Raw genomic sequence first — 19,660 nt, forward strand, 5'->3', positions numbered from 1 at the left:
TGGCCACCCGTGCCAGCCAATCTTTTCCTATTTGTCATGCTTATAGTTTTTACATTTCTCACCATAAATCACAAGCTCTAGAAGAGAATGTAGCAAATGTAGGTATCCCCCTAAGAAAGGGGGGACGCTTTTTTTGTCTCTGATGTGCTTGGGACACGGGATTAAAAGGCTGAAGACGGATGTTGTAAATGAGTGCTTTTCACGGTGGGGTCCACCAGGTATTAGGGGGCATTGCTGGGGTGCTTGTTGGAAGTGAAATCAGAGCCTCTGGGCAAGAGTGGGGATGGGAGTAGACTCTGTTTTAATAAGCTCTCTTATTAAAAAGATTCTGATGAGAAGCACTTCGCGGGAAGACCAAAATCTGGTGGGTTCTGGGTTTCAGAGGGTTGAAAGTGGGAGTTCACTTGGAAAATGGGAAGGAACACCTTTGGAGCGTGGTGCTCGTTTATACTTCTACAACTGTTTGTGTGATGAAGCTTCCAGAGGGAGGGCCACCTCGGTTTGCATCCCGGTGGCTAACCTCAGACTTGGTCTATAATACTCGTAGGTGCTCAACAAATAATGAATGAACAAATGAACAGACACATAAGGGAATGAACAAATGAGCTCTGGAGCTGTGCCCTCCATGTCTTTTTCCTTTTCCTTTTCTTGTTTTCATTTCTAGGATTGGAACATCAGCTAACATCAGCTAACGCTTGACCACAGCCAGCCCACAAACGTCGATTGCACCTCTGGGCTCCAGCGAGAGAGCAGGTCTTGGAGTGGACCATGATTTCACCACTCTTAGTGCTGGCCATTGGCACCTGCCTTACCACCTCCTTAGTGCCAGGTAGGATTGGGGGCACAGGAGGAGGGGTGGCGAGACCTGGTGCAGGTGGGATAGAATGAGGGTAGTGTCTGTGTTCAGCGTCATAGAACCATCTCAAGTTTTTAAGAGCTGGAAACAAAATGTTCAAGGTGGGAAATCCCAGCTCTACTACTGCATGTGCTAGTGTTGTAGGTCACTCTTTCCCCGTTTATATTTCCCTGTTCTTTAATTAGGGGTTCTCTTCTCTCTAATAATCTGAAATACAACTTATTCTAGAAACTCTTCCAAGTCTTGGTACGCTAAGCCTTCTGTTGGTTTTGTCTGCCTCACTCATGCAGTAGTACATTTCCTTGCGGTTTGTAATTTTTGCTTGCGAACTCATCTTCGATAGGAATTTGTTTTGTTTTTTGTTTTCTATATTGGGGACTCATATGGAAGTGTTTCTACAGTGCAGAATTGTATTCGATTTTTCAACTAAATCTAGATGATACATTTTTATGTTACTTTCTCAGTTTGAGGTTCTTATGTTATAAATTCAGACCCCACTTAGACCTGGCTCAAATTTGGAGTTGAGCTCACATTCTCATGACTGCCTTTCTTTCCCCATCCCTTCCATAGCTCCAAGGTCAAACGTGTACATTAAATCAGCTTCAACCTAGACCTGTATCCAGTCTGACAACCCAAGGGTCCCTCAGCATTAGCTCCTGTTTATCTCTGGTTTTGAATTCCCTCTTAATCTCTGCCTCTTGGGCATATCCCTTCCACCTTTTCTTCCTTTTTCAAGCTATGGACTGTTTTTTATGTGTTTTGCTTGTTTGTTTTTAGTATTTTGGTATCTATAGTTGGAGAGGGGAGCCCTCCTTGGCTTAGCCCATTATGTGGCTGGACACCCCCACTTGCCTTCCCTGAGTCTTCGTGTCTCCATCTGTTCAGTGGAGATAATAATTAAGGCTGTCGTGGGGGTGACACAGGGCAGTCATAGTGTCTGGCAGGGAGTGGGGGCTCTTAGAAAATTGGGGTACAGAGAAGGACTGGCCCTCTCAAGTCACACAGTAAGTCAGTAGCAGTGCTGGGAATAGAACCTGAGCTACTGGATTCCCAGGTCATTCCTTCTTTTGAGATGCCATGGTGCCTTTTGGTGTGTATCCTTGGAGACCCAAGGTCACTCTAGCACTGAGTCCCTGGAAAGAATGAAAAAGGGACAAAATGAAAAATCTCAAATATTCAGCAACTCAGTGTTTTTGTATCTGTTTCATTTGAACCATTCTATGGGTGGTAGTACATTGTGTTTTCTTTCTTTCTTTTTAAGAAAAATTAGGTATAACTTACACTAAAGTACACAAATCTTATACATATAGCTTGATGAGTTTTTACGTATTTTTATATCCATGTACCCACCACGCAGATCAAGAAAGAACATTTCCAGTGATGGGACACCAAAAGCTTCCTGTATCCCTCCCAACCAACCCCACCCCCTACCCCCAAGCCAAAGGAAGTGACTAGGCCTACTCCTGCCACCATAGATGAGTTTTGTCTTTTTGAACTTCGTATAAATGGAATCCTATAGTACATACTGACAAAGTACTCTTTACATAGCATTATATCGTGAGCATTTGTGAGTGTCATTTAATGGTCTCTGACAACAATGGCCTCCAGATACTCAGTTGTGCAAACTCATCATTGCTTAAATCAGTTCTCTGACCATAAAGTCAGTTTGATATCCTCTGAGCCATTCTGGGGGACAGGCCCTGGGATGACTCTGGTGGAAAAGACAGGGCTCTGCAGGGAGCAAACACAGCAGGGAACTCGGCAAACTGGTAATAGAGCTTTTGTGGAGAAGGAATAACAGATACAGGGCTGGCTGATGTGTGGGGAAGGGCGTCTTCCCAGGGCTGGGGGGAGGGCAGGGTGTAGGTGGTCAGGATGGGTGGAAGTTCACCACCATCCGGATGGCACCCAAATGGCCAAAGCCTCGGCACTGTGGTGTGTGTCAAGGAAGGAGATGGGAACCAGCCCTGAGCCAGTGGGACCCCTGATCAAAACCACTGGCCCGGGCACTTTCCCAGGCTTTATCTCATTTAATCCTAAAACTGCCCGTAGGTAGCTATATTCTCCCATTTTCCCAGGCATGGAACTTGCCTGTAGACACACAGCTGGCTGGAAGGGCCGAGGCTGTCCAGACTCCAGCTGGGGACTCTGCCAGTGGGGTCTGAAATTAGACAGCTTCAGAAGAGAAAGGTGCTGCTGGGGGCTGCCAGGGTGAAGGGGGGGGTTAAAGAATTGAGGGTGGGATAACACACCCCTTTGGGAGAGGGGTGTGGAGTGTGGGTGGGTCCAAGGCTTGAGATTGAGAACTGCTTCCTTCTTCTCTTTGCCCGTCTGAGACAGGGGCACAGCCCCACAGATGTGCCGGTTTCCTGTTTTTCTTCTGTGGCTCTGATCTCGGGGCCCGCAGTTTCATTTTATAATGTGGAGGAAATAATGGTAGCCACCCACAGGACTGTGGGAAGTGAAGGAGCTGCCGCTCCATGTGAAGCACCTGGCACTTATCTGGAAACCGTGCTTGTGAGACAGGAGAGCTGTGCTCTGCACCCACAGCTGTCCTGAAAGGCAGCGGGGCCTGAGTTGGGCCAAAGAATGCGGATCGTGTCCTTAGCTCATGGGCATGCAATGCGGCCTTGGGTAAGACCCTCCCACCCCTCCTGGCCTCAGCCTTTCCTTCCATGCAATGGGAGGCCATAGAAAGAGAGTCCCCAGGGAATTTCCATCTCCAGGTTCTGTACTCTGATTTGAGGGGACTAAGTACAGAGGATTTGAGGGGCCCATGTACAGCAGACAGTGGGAAGGACCCTGATCCCCTGGACATGGATCCTGGGCCTTTGCTTAGAAGAACAAGGGGGTCCAGGCCTAGCGATGGAATTACTAGGGGGAGAAAGGGGGAGATTTCGATCCTCTGCTGTGGGCTAGGTGTGTCACTTGCCTTATCTAATCCAGTCCTCATAAGACCCTGAGAGGAAGGTACAAACAACCGTATTTGAAGGGGAGGCAACTGAGGCTCAGGGAGGTGACTTGTCCACACTCGGCACAGTAGGGGCTTTAACTGAGGTCTGTCAGGCACTACAGCTGTGTTCTTTCCTTTGGAGGACTGACTACTGGATACGTAGGGCGAGAAAGAGGGAAAGGAAAAGGAGAGGGAGAGAGAAAAAGAGAGAAGAGAGCATTGCTGGTTCCCATTTTATCTCAAGATTAGAAATACAGAACGTGCTAATTTATCCTAACGGGATTCTCTGTGGCTACTTTAAATTTGGTACGTTAAACAAAAGGCAAGTCTTTAAACAAAAGACAAGTCTTGCTTTCCATCACTGCTGTTTACATTGTCACGAAGTCAGGTTCCTGCTGAACCTGCTTTAATGAGTAAGCTCAGCAGAGTTTATAATTGATGGTTTATTACGTCTGGGGACCCCTGCAGTTGGAAATAGTTTGTTCCCTTGAACGGCTTAAACATTACCCTCCTAATGGCTAGCACAATTCATTTGCTGCCTTAGCAGAATGTCTCTCTACTGAGTGGAAGGAAAGAGCCTGGGCTTTGGCGTGAAGCCCAGCCGTTCCAGTGTCTGCCATTCCTGTTGTCCTTGGGCGAGTTGCTCGGTGTCTCTGAGCCTTGGTTTCTTCATTCTGAAATATGGAGAGAAGACCCACGGTCCACAGGCTTGTTTGGAAGATCAGATTGGTGTATGTTTAGAAACCACACGACGGCTATCAGATAGGCAACTACTGTTTTCTCCCCAAGTCCTGGTGCCCTGCCCTTGGGCATGAGAAGCGGGGGTATCTGTATGTCTGGGGATGAGAAGCTATCCCTACCACTTGCCAAACAACTTTCCCTCACTGTCTGTACAGAGAAAGAGAAAGACCCCAAGTACTGGAGAGACCAAGCTCAGCAGACCCTGAAATATGCCCTGAGGCTTCAGAATCTCAACACCAACGTGGCTAAGAATGTCATCATGTTCCTGGGAGATGGTGAGGCCTGAGGGCTGGGCAGGACGGGGCACCTGGAAAGGGGCCCATGGAGCGAGGCGGAGGTGAAGGGGGGCTGTGTTGAAGAGCCCGGGACCCTGGAGAGCATGTTTAAGAGGATGGGGGGCGGGCAGGCTGTGGACCCAGGAGGTCTGCTGTGCCAGGCAAAGGTATGGGGAGGGCAGAGAGAGAAGCTGCACCATCACATTTACAGAGACATCTTATAGTGCCCACTGCTCGGCCTGCCTTGGCACCAAACTAGACAGGTATGGGTGCCCGAGAAGGCTGATTGGAGCGGCAGGGAGCCCAAGAGACTGAGGCCTCCCTCTCCCCGCCACAGGGATGGGCGTCTCCACCGTGACGGCCGCCCGCATCCTGAAGGGTCAGCTGCACCACAGCCCCGGGGAGGAGACGAGGCTAGAGATGGACAAGTTCCCCTATGTGGCCCTTTCCAAGGTGAGCTCCAGCCCTTATCCCACCGAGCCCAAGACGCCCACTTCTCAGGTAGACAGCATGCAGGAAAGGGTAGGTGTGTGGGGGCTACTAGACCTCTCAAACTACCACAGGCCCAGGTAAGGTGGTCAGCCCTCCAGGGTCTCTGTGGCCCCACTGTGAGATGAGGACAACTGCAGCTACTTCTCAAGACTCGGAGAGTTTTAGCTCATTGATTTTTTAAAAAATCTTTTGAAGAATAACATACACAGAGAAAAGTGCACAAGGGCATAGCTTGAATTTTCACACACTGCCCATGTTGGTATAATCAGCATCCAGGTGGAGAAATTGAACATGACAGAAGCCAGAGGTCGTCCCAAGCGCCCTTCTGCTCCCCAGCCCCCTGCCTATCCACCCTGACTTGTAATACCATAGATCAGATATCTGTTCCTCCTTTCGTACTTGATATAAATCACGGAATCATCAGTATATATGCTTCCCCTAGAGGTTCTGTTGTATTCACTCTCTCCCGAGGTGGTTCGGGAAAGTTAATTAGATTACTAATGTAAAGTGGTAACTATTGTTACCGGTGGTGTTGGTGGTGGTATTCTGTAATAAAGATCCTCTAGACACTCTGGGGGAACAGAAGAGACTCCAGTGTTTTCTGTGCCTCAGGCTGGGGGGAAGGGAGACAGTTTCAGGGTCTCTACAAGAGGTCCAAAGGGTGTGGTGGCGGTGGGGAGGGCCTCGTCCCCATTTCCCCATTCTAGATCCTGCCTCCCCATTACTTTCCCGCTTCCCCTAGCCCACTTGTCCCACTCCTTCAAGAATCCCCTCTCTCCCTTCTCCAGGACTCACCTGCCTCCCCCTCCCCTTAGCTGGCTCCTGCAGCCCTCAGACCCAGAGAAAGGCCTGAGCTGACCCAGCCCCCACTTTTCTGCCAATGTTTCCATGTGTTGGAGAGTTGCCTTTCTGGCCCTTCTTGCTGCCCTGGCTGCCAGGGCAAGGGGAATGAGAGCAGAAAGCAGGCGGCTAGGTGATCCGGCGGCTAGGTGATCCTGCGGCTTGGGGGAATGTGGGGCATGTGGGTAGCAGGGCTCGGACAAGGCTGTGGGAGGCCTCTCTCTCTCTCCCTCATACCCCAGGCCCCATGGTGTGAGTGGGGGTGGGCTGGGCAGCAGGGTAGGCCAAGGCCTGGCCATCGCCTGACCCTCCTTCCCCACCTGCAGACATACAATACCAATGCTCAGGTCCCTGACAGTGCAGGCACGGCCACTGCCTACTTGTGTGGGGTGAAGGCCAACGAAGGCACCGTGGGAGTGAGCGCAGCCACCCAGCGCTCCTACTGCAACACCACTCAGGGGAACGAGGTCACCTCCATCCTCCGCTGGGCCAAGGACGCTGGTGAGTGGGGTTAGCAGGGTGGAAGGGGGCCTAGCGCTGTGACCTGTCTGGGCCTCAGTCTTTCCAACTGTATAATGGGTAGAAAAAGATGCTCTCTGGGGCTCTTCCAGCTCCAGTGTTCTGGGAGTCTGAAATATTCATGGGATCCCGTGTAAGACAGGGCAAGCTAGTGGTTTGGGAACCCGCTCCGATGTGGGTTTGCATCCTGGTGCAGTTCCTTAAGCCTATTCATTTGTCTATAAAATGGGCATGAGAACATAGCCCCCTCATAGGTTTGGTGTGAGCAAGGCAAGGGGCCTAGCCCGGCACCAGTCTCATGGGGATTCAGTAAATGTCTTCTCCTCCCTTTCTCCTGAACTTGGGAGGGCCTGGCCCATGCCCCCAGAAACTTCAGAGTCAGGGTATGAGACCGGCTGACACAGATGACAGAACCACACCACCTGAGAGCCCTTAGGAGGGACCCCTGCAGGGCACCTGGTGGGGCGGGGAGGGGGGGAGTGCTTCCTGTAGGAGTGGTGTTCTTGGGGTCATACATGGAGGAGAGGACCCCAGCCCACAGCTCAAGGGCCCGCTGGAGGGGGCGGGTCACAGAGGAAAGTGTCTGAGCTGCCCGGGTGTTCGGAAGCCACCGTCACCACTTTAGGACTGAGGTGGAGACTGAGGCCCAGGCAGCCAGTGGAACTGACGGGAAGCCAGGCTTTAGCTAGGAGGAGGGAGAAGGCAGCTTGAACACCCCACCTTCAGACAAAGCCAACCCCTCGTTTCCCACACCTCAGGGAAATCTGTGGGTATCGTGACCACCACGCGAGTGAACCACGCCACCCCCAGTGCCGCCTACGCCCACTCTGCTGACCGGGACTGGTACTCGGACAATGAGATGCCCCCGGAGGCCCTGAACCAGGGCTGCAAGGACATTGCCTACCAGCTCATGCACAACATCAGGGACATCGAGGCAAGTGGGGGATGTGGCCAGAACAGGGACTGGCAGGCTGAGGATGCAGGGCCTCTGGTGGGCCCGAGGCCTGAGGTGCAGGAGGCATGGGAGACGCAGCTTGGCCTGGCTACCCACACACCTGGGAGGGCGCCCAGCCCATTAGGGGATTTGCGGTTGGGCCAGGGAGGCTCTGTAGGATTTCTCTGTGGTGTCGCTGAGGGATAAACCCTTAAGCCTCCTCCACACCTCAAGAGCCAGGCGCCGGGGGATCATTCCGTAATTGGAACCTAGTGCTACACCCTCACAACACAGGGAGGAGGGGGTGGCAGAGTGGCCACCTGAGGGGAGTACCTGCCCTGTACATGCCCACATGCACGGACAGGTACCTGTCTCATGTACTCAACCAGCAAACCCAGAGGAAAGGCGGTGTGGACGGTGATTCACACACACTCTCAACTTGAAACTTCCTGGGTCCAAATCTTTGCCCTACGGTGTGCTAGCTGCGTTACCTAGCAGGCCCTTTATGAAGTGTTGTAAAGATCTGTAAGATCTGAATAAAATAATCCCTGTAGAGTTTAGCCTAGGGCCTGACACCGAGCAAGTGCTCACCTAGTGAGTAGTATGGAGGCATGAGCCACGTGTCCTCGCCCCAAAACACGAGCTTTGAACACTGAGCAGGTTCATGTATACAGTTGAGTACACACAGCCCAGGGACCGTCCACCAGATGTTCAGATGGATCCCCACTCTCCTTTCTTAAAAGAGAACCTCTGGCTTGTTCTTTTCCAGGCTTTTGTTACCTACTGCAGGGTCTGGTAAGGGAGCAAGGAGACTTGAGCCCCCTGAGCCTAGAATGGGGGTTCATTGAGGCTCAGAGGAAGCCCCCAGGTCTTGCCTGCTCCTTGCCTCTCTTTCTAACCCCACCAGACAAACTCCCTGGCTCCCAGACCCACCCTCTGCCCCCGTGCATTCCGCCCAATTTCTAAGTGCCACCCGGCCCCTCTACCAATCCTGACTTCCCTTTTCCAAGCAATGGACTGGACACCCCTTTCAGGACAAACAGCCCTGTTGACCACTCCTAGTCAGCGTGTATTGGAGGCAAAGCCACCGTCCTGACTTTGCTTCCACTTGACTCGTGTCCTGCAGCAAGTCGCTTTGCCTCCTTGAGCCTCAGTTTCCCCACCTGTACAAGAACAGAGTGCCCCGCCTGCCCCCTCGCAGGGCCACTGGAGGCCGAGATGAGGTCATGGATGTGAGAACATTTGTTGTACAAGCACAGGGTATAATTATGGGACTGCTCTTCAGAGAGATTTGGCAGGAACAGCCTGAGAGAAGGACAGGAGCTTAAGGGAAGATTTCTCTAGTGGGAGTGAGGGGTGGACTGGGACCACTGGGGGATGAGTGAGGGTGAAAACGAGGAGGTGGGGCCCTGGTGAGCACTGCCTCTGCTCCCTTGACTCTCTCCTCATCCTTTTCTCTCCCATCTGTCCTGCACCACCACCGTCCTAAAGCCCCCAGCCCCCAGACTGTACATGAAACAAAAATCCTGGTGTCCGCCCTGAAAATAAATATCTTTTGCTAAAAAAACAAAAAAAATAAATAAATAAAAGAAAGAAAGAAAGAAAGACACAAACCCAAACCCCAAAGCCAAACAGCAAGTCTGTTATTTGGGAGTTTAATGAGCCCGTGTGAAGTCTCTGCCGGGGCTGGAAATGAGGAGGCTCCAGGCAAGAAGATTGGGGGCTTCATTTCCACTCTGAAAATGCCAAGGGGTCAGGTTCTGTGGGAACAATGTAGGGGGGCGAGGGGCCCGTGACCCGGGGCCCCTTCTCCTCCTCCCTCTCACGGCCTGCCCCACCCCCAGAGCTCCTGGCTGGAGCTGGCAGTGAGGAACTTGCCCCCATGGAAATACTTTGATTTCCAGCTCCTCGTGCCAGTGAGAGGACCCTCCATGGAGGGTGCCAGCACCGCACTGCACAACTACATTTCTTCTTGTGCCAGTCCAGTGGCTGGGTGTTCTTTCCATTTTATAGGTAAGGAAACTGAGGCTCAGAGAGGATAAGTGACAGGCCCTTGGTCAAGAAGGCTTAGAGTCAGGATTCAAAGCCATGTCCTCTCCAGTTCCCCACAATCCAGGCTGGTCCTGGGGCACCTTCCCCACCTCGACTACCAGCCTGGACTCTCCACAGAACCTGGCTTCCCAGGAGGAAAATGGAGTGGAAGGTAGAGAAGGGGGTCTTGAAATGCCAGGCCTGGGGACAGTGGACCCGGGTCCCACCACAGCTGGGCTCTGCTCTCCCAAGGTGTCAGCCAGGGGCGGTGGCCTGGGCTGACGCCTGTGGTGACAGGAGGACACCGGTGTGGTGGTAACTGTGGGCGGCAGCTGTTATGCTCTTGGCCGCGTTTTAAAAATAGTCAGGACTTCAAACATGGACTCCCAAGGAAAACAAACAGTCCCGCGTCCCTCCGCCCGCGCAGGCAGCGTGGTGGGTAAAATTAGCCTGGCGGTGATACACAGACGTGAGCCCTGGCCTGCTGTCTGCCCAGGCTCCCAGCTGGGATGCCCCAAGACCTCCCTGGCGGAGGCCTCTGGCCTGCAGTCTCTCTGCCTCTCGTTGTGGGCAGAGGAGGCTCTTAGAGGCTTCATCCTTGGCTTTGCAGACACAGCAGGGCCAGAGTTCGAATCCTGGCTCTGCCCCTTACTGGTTGTGGGACCTTGGGGGAAAGAAATCACATTTCTGCATCCATTTCTTTGTTTGGAAGCCAGGGACATAGGTTCCCTGTGGCCTTGGTGTGAAGTTAAGATAAGGTGTCTGAAATGCTTGGTGCCTGGCGCACAGCGCTCTATAGAAGGTATTGTTTTTCCACAAGGGGGAGTTATGTGTCAGGCTTCTAGAAAGCCAGGTAAGGGAGGTTATCAGTAGCTCCAGTATTTCACCCAGAAGCCCAACCACACTCCCAGGAGACTCATGATGTCATCTCTCTAAGCTGGAAAAATGGAAGTTCTGGGAGGGCAGGGTGGACCAAACTCAGGACTCGTCAGGGTAGAGAAGCATCCACACCTTCCCCAGGTGGGTACCATGGGGCCTCAGGATGTCTTGGAACCACAGGGTACTTACTGATGGCTCTTGTCCCCTTTAAAAGGTGATCATGGGGGGCGGCCGGAAGTACATGTTCCCCAAGAATAGAACCGACGTGGAGTATGACATAGACGAGAAGGCCAGGGGCACAAGGCTGGATGGCCTAAACCTCATCGACATCTGGAAGAGCTTCAAACCGAGACACAAGGTAGCCCGTTCAGGGGCCAGATGGCTGCAGGGTGGCCTGTGGGGGGGGTGGCGCTGGTGAGCCCTCTCTGAATCTGTTTTCTCCTCTAAAATGGGGTCATAATTCTTACCTTAAAGGGCTCAAATGGTCTAGCAGATACATGAATAGCACATAGTAGGTGATCAGTCAATTCCTTCTTTTAGGGGAGGGCAACGGAAAGAGCTAGGCAGTAAGGAGGAGCGTGGGCCAAGGAACAGCCTGCATGACATTCAGTCCACCTGAGCCCCTACTGTGTGCAGGGTCCCTGGATGGTCATGAGGTCCAAAGGATGAATTGAGTGGTCAAAGAAACATGCAACACTGTGTGTTTGGATGGCGGGATGCCCAGGACCTGTGGGAACCCAGAGAGGACAGACCACAGGGAAGGGCTAAGAAGGCCTGACGGGGGGCGGGGGGACAGTAGAGGAGACAGTATTGGGGGGATCTTGCAGGCAGAGGTGGCAAAGCATGAGGTAGAACCCCGCCACAATGAGTTGGTTTTGGCCACGGTGGGGACACGTGCTGGGGAGGGGAGGCTGGAGCGTGGGAAGAACCCAAACTCTGGCTCCCGGGGCATCTCGGGCCTTTTAAATCTGTGCTGCTGGCCGCTGGGCCTGGGGCAGCTGGGGTCTGGAAATGACTGTGGTTGGGGCTGAAGACAGTGGGGAGCAGCCTGGCAGCCACTTTGATGTCACTCTGGGGTTGGGTTTCTGAGGGTTCCAGGACTGGCCCTGGGGGAGGGCTTGTGGGATGGGGCTGGGCCAAGAGTGAGGTGGGGGCAGGGGCCGGGGAATGGCCCCCACGGGGTTGGTGGGGGGAGACTGAAATGCTTGGAACCTTTTCTATTCCTTCTGAGTCAGCTCAGGCTGGGCCAGAGCCCCTCCCCACCCAAGCCAGAGAGACAGCACCCCTCCCAGTCTCAGTTTCTCTACCTGGGACATGGGACCAGAACTTAATCTTTTGTGCCCATCAGGGTGCTTACTCTGGAGCTCAGTCTAGATGCCAAGAGGGAGGGAGAGGGCCCGTAGCAGTGAACTGGACAAGGTATCCCTGTGAGGTCCCGGATAGGCTATCCATTCCTTGAAAATCATGCCTTAAGAGTAGGTTCGAGAGTGTCTTACCTTTACCACTGAAGAGCTATATCATCTGTGTGTGTAGGTGTCCTCATCTATCAAATGCGAATAATAATACCTACTTTGTAGGGTTGATGTGAGGATTAAATGAGATAACGCACCTCAGGGAAGCAAAGGAGGGGGTGGGAGTGGGGGAATAGAGCCCCATTTTCTTAGCCTTCCCAACCCTCCTTCCTACAACAGCCCCTAAGGTTTGAAAACCACTGATCCTAGTGCCATTGCCCAGAGAAGGCAAGGGACCCCTGAGGACATGCAGCTGATTCCTGGCTGTGCCAGGGCTCCCAGTCCAGGCCCTGAATGGTGCCATCTCCAAGCATGCCAACCAGCCTCTATGCCCTGGGAGGGCAGCCCTTCCTTTATTGCCCCAATATATGGGGTCTCCAGGACAGAGCTAGGGCTTCTCTTCCTCCCTGGCTCTCCACGGCCCCCAGAACACACAGCCCATACCTCGCAGCGAGCACTCAAGGCCGCTTGTGACCTGCGCCTGCCCCTTTTTTGCCCCTAGCACTCTCACTACGTCTGGAACCGCACCGAACTCCTGGCCCTCGACCCCAACACCGTGGACTACCTCTTAGGTAAGGGGGTCCGGACCTTGGAGTGGAGGATGCCTGGCTGGGTGCCCTGGGGCCAGGGCTGTGTGATCCAGCACCTGGGGGCTAGCCCCCAGCCTGTCCCCCTCCTTAGGGACCTTTGCCCTCAGGACCTGGGAGGGGGGAAGAAGGGGTTCTGGTTCATAGGGTTTCAGCCTGAAACTTGCTGGCTGTGCAGGGTGAATAGCCCCATTGAGCACACAGGGAAACTGAAGCTCAGAGAAGGGAAGCACCCTGCGGCATACCCAGGTGAGTCTGATCCCTGGCTGGAACTGGACTGACACAGAGCTCAGGCCGCAGAGCAGGGGGACCTAGAGCCCACCCTGCTGTGTGGCCAGGGAAGAAGCCAGCCAGGTTGTCTCTGCTGGCCTTGACTGGGGGTTGCCCCTCCTCCCCAGGGAGTGGGGAACAGGCAGGGGGCAGGGGACCCAAGGGCAACTCTAGGCTGGGTGGAATGAGACCTGAGCACCACCATGCAGACATCTGGGTCCTCTTTCCCATTGGCTGTTGTGCCCAGCAAGTGGTGGCAAAAATCTCTTGCAAACATTTCCCAAGAAGCTCAGCTCCCAAGTGCTAGGTGTGTCATTAGAGACTATGGGCTCAGAGCTGGGCGTCTGAAGGATCCCCCAGACATACACACAGCCCTTTGCTCACCTGAGTCACATGGCACAGACCTTATACCACACACGGGCTGTATAGAGCTGTGCACCCAGGGAGCATGACAGTTCCACACATGCATCTTAGAGCCAGAGTGCTGGGTTCAAATCCAGCTCGTGACACCTGTGAGCTGTGCAACCTTGGGCAAGTGATTTCTCCTCTCTGTGCCTCACTTTCCTCTTTTATAAAGTAGGAGTAATGACTCTTCTATAAAATGGACACGATGATAGGGTCTACCTAAGGATTGTCCTGAGGATTAAATGAGCTAATACATTGTGTGGCTTAGCTGTTGCTGCGTCACAAATTATCCAAAACTTAAAAATTTAAAAGAAGAGTAAACCTTTCTTACTTCCCACACTTTCTTTGGGTCAGCAATTTGGGAGCAGCTTAGCTCGGTCTCTCATGAGGTCGTAGTTACGTGAAGGCTTGACGAGGGCTGGCGTTTCCAAGATGGCTCACTTAGATGGCTAATAAGTGTGTGCAGGCTGCTGCCAGGAGGCCTCAGTTCTTGCCACATGGATCTCTCCATAGAGCTGCTTGAGTGTCCTCACAACATGGTGGCTGGCTTCCCCCAGAAATCCATGAGTGTACAAGGCAGAAACTGCAGTGTCTTATGCCCTGGCCTGGATTCCTGCAGTATCCTATTGGATACACAGGCCGGCGTGGGAGGAGACACACACAATGGCGTGAATTCCAAGAAGCATGGCTTATGGGGCGCCATCTGGGAGGCACCTACATGTTTCCACAGGACTTAGAGTGGCACGCGGCACAGCATGAGCACTCTGTTCATTGGAGTTCTTGTTTGGCTGCACACACACTCAGGGAAGGCCCAGTGATCTGGAAGGATGGCCGTGACCAAAAATACCCATGTGGTATACGTGGAATCTTAAGGCATGGGCAAGGAATGGATCCCTCTCCTTATTTCCTAAGTGAGAAAACTGAGCTTGGTGAATAGAAGGGACAGTGACCCTAAATCTTCTGCTCTTTCACTGCACAGGTCATTTCCTGACCTGGAAATGACATGTAAACACACTCCCAAGCTACCTTCTCGAGTCCAAGACACTCCTCTGCCTGTGGGCCATGGTGCTATGTCCCGGGCCCTTCAAGCTTAGGGGAGGCTGATGAACTCGTATCCCAGATCTCCCACTTAGCAGCAAAGAGCAAGTGCTGGCCCCTGAGCCTCAGTCTCCTCTGTGACCCCTCTCCATGGTGTGGCTGTAAGGATGAAAGGAGGCAGCACTCCCAAAGCACCTGGCACACTTGGCGCCCCAAGAGCCATCCAGAGGAGCTTCCTTCCCCCTACTGTGCCCCCAAGTTGTGGGGGGGGGCACCTGAGACACTGCAGGTTCCTTGGGGTCCTTCTCACAGGGTCGTGAGCGCTCCCCGTCCTCGTCTTCCCCAGGTCTCTTTGAGCCGGGGGACATGCAGTACGAGCTGAACAGGAACAACATGACTGACCCTTCCCTCTCCGAAATGGTGGACGTGGCCATCAAGATCCTGAGCAAAAACCCCAAAGGCTTCTTCTTGCTGGTGGAAGGTAAGACCCCAGGACTGGTTATGGGGGCACTTCCCTGGGAGCTTCTGGGTAACAGCCCTGAGGTCAGGAGATGGGGAGACCCAGCTCTCCGAGAGAACTGTCCAGCTTGGGGATGCCAGGGGAAATTCCTTTGGGGCGGATTGGGGGAGAAGTGGATGGTGCTAAGATCCCAGCCCAACAAGATGTTCTCCTTTGAGCATGGAGATGGCACACCGGGCTTACTGACCCAGGAAGGCTTCCTGAAAGAGGAGGCAGGCTTCTTCCTTCTGGGAGTTTCTCCCTGAGGGCATGAAGCCCCCTCAGCTTCACTCCTCCCGAAAAACAAGGCAGCAGTCCCCTGTAGACATCTGCACTCTAAACAGCTGCCTGGTGGGTCCTAGGACCCTCCTCCACATGCCCATCGGGCTGCGGGAGCCCTTGCAGCTGGATGGCGGACACCTGTTGTTACTAGGGCTGTGTGGGGCCAAGGTCAGATTCATGAATCCTATCTCTGAGAGAAGGTCCGCGGGAGGGCCTGGGATATCCTGGAGTCCCCCAGATTGGGAGAGCCAGACCCTTCGGGAAACAGCAGTGCTGTATGCCGACATTCATGGGGTTTCCCAGGACCGTTGTGAGGCCCTGGAATCTGATTCTTGGGCTCTTGTCCTCAAGCTGCCGTCCACTGGCTGTGCACCCTCTACCGGTACGTTTCTGTCAAATGAGGCCCCAAATAGTCCCGCTCTCATAGAAGGGTTATTAGCATCCATTGTGTTCAGAGACATAAAGTACTCGGAACAGGACCTGGCAGACAATACATCCTCAGTGTTTCTATTATTATCATTAGGATGATTGTACAACAGCTAAGTTAATAACAATAGGAAGTTTGAGGCGTGATAAAGCTCCCAGAACCACCCAAAGTTCTAACAGCCGTTGTCTTCCATGTTCTACATGTACACACACACACACACACACACACACACACACACACACACACATCTGTACACATACTCTCACCACACGTACATACACGCTCAGGCCCCTCAGCCCTCCAGAGGCCAGTGGCCGCCAGCCCGGCTTGACTGCTTTCTTGCCAAACCCCGGGGTTCCCATTCAAGCACGGCGGTCTCGGTCTCGGCCTGGCCCCGAACAGGCCTCTGACGCCGAGGAACCAGCCAGGAACCAGCGGTGGTGAGCACCGACTCCCCTGGGAGCCGTTCTCTTTGTGAGCAGGGCCAGGACTGGCCCGCCAGGCCAGCTGCTCCCAGAGCCACAACAAAGGAAGGACCCACCCTGCCAGCTTGCCAGGCCAGAGTGGTGAGGCTCAGGCCCGTGGGAAGGGGGGGCGGCCAGGCGCCCAGGCTTGGGACCCTCAGAGTTGGGAGTGTCCACTGAGGCAGCATCTTTTTGTCAGAGACGGGAGGCTTTCCCTCAGGTCACACAGCCTGTAACTGTAACCTTTAAGCCAGGTTCCAAGCCAAGCCCCTTGTGCTCACCTGCAGGAGGTGGCATGGGATGCAGGCTTCCACAGGCCTTTCTGGAAGCCTGCCGTGGGCCCTGCCCAGGCACTGGGGACTTTCACCACCCTTTCGGACTGTGCTTTACACCCAGAGTGGACTATTCAAAGTGGAGATGTAAAAAGAGGGCTTTAGAGTGAGTCACACCTGAATTCAAATCCCAGCAAGTCCCACCTTGGGCACGTTACTTCCCCAGTCTCGGTTTTGCTTGCTCCACCTGGACGTGGGGCTGATTGTATCCGTCTCTGCCCAGGACTGTTGTGAAGGGAAAACAAGACATCAGCTTGTCATGGCTAGCACTAGTGGGCACTCAGGCATGTTGGTTGCCTCCCTGCCTCTCCAAGGACTCCTATGAGCAGCTTGGGGTGGTGGAAGCAGCACAAGCTTTTCAGTCAGGCGGATCTGCTTTAAATCCTGGCTTTGAACTCTCCATGCACCATGGAGCCTTAGGTCCAGCAACTCGCCCTCTCTGAGCTGCTGTAAAGGCTGAACGGTTGTATAAAAGCCTGGTGTGGTACCTGGCACGTGGTAGCCCCTCATCAAAGAAAGGTGAACCCAGCAGTAGTGCGGCGGGCTCGGGGGTGCCAAACTCCTTCCCTTCCCCCTCACCTGAGGCCTTTGCCTTGGTGTCCCAAGGAGGCAGGATTGACCACGGACACCATGAGGGCAAGGCCAAGCAGGCGCTGCATGAGGCAGTGGAGATGGACCAGGCCATCGGGCACGCAGGCAGCATGACCTCCCTGGAAGACACGATGACCGTGGTCACTGCTGACCACTCCCATGTCTTCACTTTTGGCGGGTACACGCCCCGTGGCAACTCCATCTTTGGTAGGTGGGCCTCCATTGGGGTGGGCACGGGGCACCCCAAGGGTCTGCCCATCTGGGAGCAGGAATGGGGTGGGAGAGCCAGCAAGGTCAGTGCCTAGCACAGATGGGACTCTGTGAGAAGTGGGGAGGAAAATGTACTGACTGGTGGGGGAATGCAGGATGAAGGGACAAAATGAGGTGAGTGCAGGAGTGGATGGCTGGCTCCCTGGACAATGGATGGATAGAAGAATGAGAGAGGATGAATGGATGGATGGATGGATGGACGGACTGACAAATGGAAGGGATGTGGGCACAGGGAAAACTGAGGAGGATGGTTGGTTGGTTGGAAGTAAATTGGCTTTGGAAGGTGGGTTCATAGAGGTGGCTTGGGGCCCTTCAAAGGGACTGTATACTCTGATGCTCCAATGGGACCCCTGGATCAATGCCTTCCTGTGCAGGTCTCGCCCCCATGGTAAGCGACACAGACAAGAAGCCCTTCACTTCCATCCTGTATGGCAACGGACCTGGCTACAAGGTGGTGGGCGGTGAGCGAGAGAATGTCTCCATGGTGGACTACGGTAAGACCGCTAAGCCCCAGGGCTGGGAGGGGACAGGGCACCCCTCGGGGATGGGCCTGAGAACACAATGTAGGCTTGTGGTCAAGGTCCAGGGATCTCAGAATAGCCAGGACTGAGTCAGAACAATCCCAATTTGAATCTCCTCCTACAGTTTCGTAGCTCTGGGACTTGGGGCACATAACTTCACCTTTCTCAGCTTCAGTTTCCTCCACAAAAGGGTTCTACCTCCCAAGGTTGTCTGAAAGACTAAATAGGTCTGATGAGCTTAGCATGGAGCCTGGCACATGTAGGTACTTGCTATATTACACTGTCGTTTTTACTGGCTGTATAATATTCCAATGTATAAGCCCTCCCAATGTGTTCATCCAATTCCATATTGTTCAATGTTCATTGGTTCTCGATGTCCACGGAGGCCCCTAGGGGGTCTATTGGTGCAGCCAATGGGAAGAGGTTCTCCACGGTTGACTCTTTCTAATCCAAATAGCCTGGATGAGGCTGATTTTCTCTTCTGGGGGTTGAGAGTGCAGGCTTCCGTGTCAGAACAGATTCAGGCCCGAATCCTGTGGCTTTATGCAAAATGACTTCCCTGCATTGAGCCTCAGTTTCCTCTTCTATAAAATGGGGCATTTGAGCCAGCCTGGAAGGGGCATGGCAAAGCTTCTGTAGAGCGCCAGGCCCCTGGTAGGCTCTCAACAAATGTTTCTTCTGGCCCACAGCTCATAACAACTACCAGGCACAGTCTGCCGTGCCCCTGCGCCACGAGACCCACGGCGGGGAGGATGTGGCTGTGTTTGCCAAGGGCCCCATGGCACACCTGCTGCATGGCGTCCACGAGCAGAACTACATCCCTCACGTGATGGCTTATGCGGCCTGCATCGGTGCCAACCGCGACCACTGTGCCTCAGCCAGCTCATCGGGCAGCCCCTCCCCGGGCCCCCTGCTGCTCCTGCTGGCCCTGCTTCCCCTGGGCATCCTGTTCTGAGGGCCCAGGGCCCGAGCACCCACCAACCCATGACAGATGGCCAGCCTCCCTCTCCCAACGCTGCACATCGCCTGGCAGCCCACACCTCAAGGGGCAAGGAGGCGGGGGCCTCCACAGCCTCTGCAGCTGCCAGAAAGGGGACCCAGGACACCAAAGTCTGCTGCCCACCTCGCTTCCCTCTGGAATTCTCTACTTGGGCCGGACCAGTTCCTGGCTTACTGCCTCTGCCCCCACCCCTACGCCCCTTTGGCCAATAGGGTAGATTTCTCTTGGGCAGGCAGAGAGCACAGACTGCAGAAATTCTCAAAGCATCTTATTTTTCTAGCAAACATATTTCTCCACACCTGGAGGCTCTGGGGCTTCTATGGAACATTCCAGGTCTGACCTTCCCACTCCCCTCTCCTTCCATCTGGAACCCACCAGCTCCCACCGTGCTCATGTCCCAACCTGCAGGGGAGACCAAGTCCTCCTCAAGACAGGGGTTTGCTCACTCACTCATTCCCAGGCCGCTCAGGGCTCCCAGGAAGTCAGCTCCTGGGACTGCCTGTCCAACCCCAGGGTCGCCTGGGCTGGGAAGAGCAGCCTGGCAGGGCAGATGCTTCCCAGCTCCGAACACACATGCCAGCTCCTCTCTGAAACGACTCTCCTGTTTGGAACGGCAAAAAAAGAAAAAAAAAATTCTCTTTTTGGTGTTGGTTAAAAGGAAACACAAAACATTTAAATAAAACTTTCCAAATATTTCTGAGGACAGAGCTGAGTCTTTGTGGTCACTGGGGAAAAGACTGAAATAAGCTCATTTCTCTGGGAAGAATTGGACTCAGGACTCAGGAGTAGAGGTGGGGTTGGGGTAAGGAAGGGGTCTCCTCCTAGCCTGGGGGCTTGAACACTCTTTACCTAGGTGACTTTGGACGAATTGCTTTGTGTCTCTGCGTCTCCATTTTCTCATCTGTCAAATGGTAGGCAGCCCACTTCTAGGGTGCTGAGAGAA

The 19,660-nt window shown here is 53.7% G+C and overlaps 1 protein-coding gene across 3 annotated transcripts in view; it reads left to right on the top strand.

The window, feature by feature from the left end:
• Window positions 1-19,409, top strand: part of ALPL (alkaline phosphatase, biomineralization associated) — a 54,647-nt gene extending 35,238 nt beyond the window's left edge. For all 3 annotated transcript variants that reach the window (XM_033115441.1, XM_033115442.1, XM_033115443.1), the window contains 11 exons: window positions 665-829; window positions 4,706-4,825; window positions 5,163-5,278; window positions 6,484-6,658; window positions 7,435-7,610; window positions 10,735-10,878; window positions 12,534-12,603; window positions 14,678-14,812; window positions 16,942-17,133; window positions 17,571-17,690; window positions 18,407-19,409. In XM_033115441.1, the coding sequence (XP_032971332.1) occupies window positions 769-829; window positions 4,706-4,825; window positions 5,163-5,278; window positions 6,484-6,658; window positions 7,435-7,610; window positions 10,735-10,878; window positions 12,534-12,603; window positions 14,678-14,812; window positions 16,942-17,133; window positions 17,571-17,690; window positions 18,407-18,672 (1,575 nt within the window). In that variant the 5' untranslated portion in view covers window positions 665-768 and the 3' untranslated portion in view covers window positions 18,673-19,409. The remainder of the gene's footprint in view (window positions 1-664; window positions 830-4,705; window positions 4,826-5,162; window positions 5,279-6,483; window positions 6,659-7,434; window positions 7,611-10,734; window positions 10,879-12,533; window positions 12,604-14,677; window positions 14,813-16,941; window positions 17,134-17,570; window positions 17,691-18,406) is intronic.
• Window positions 19,410-19,660: the final 251 nt, after the last annotated feature.

The sequence above is a fragment of the Rhinolophus ferrumequinum genome, chromosome 9 (genome assembly GCF_004115265.2).
Source record: "Rhinolophus ferrumequinum isolate MPI-CBG mRhiFer1 chromosome 9, mRhiFer1_v1.p, whole genome shotgun sequence".
Taxonomy (NCBI): domain Eukaryota; kingdom Metazoa; phylum Chordata; class Mammalia; order Chiroptera; family Rhinolophidae; genus Rhinolophus; species Rhinolophus ferrumequinum.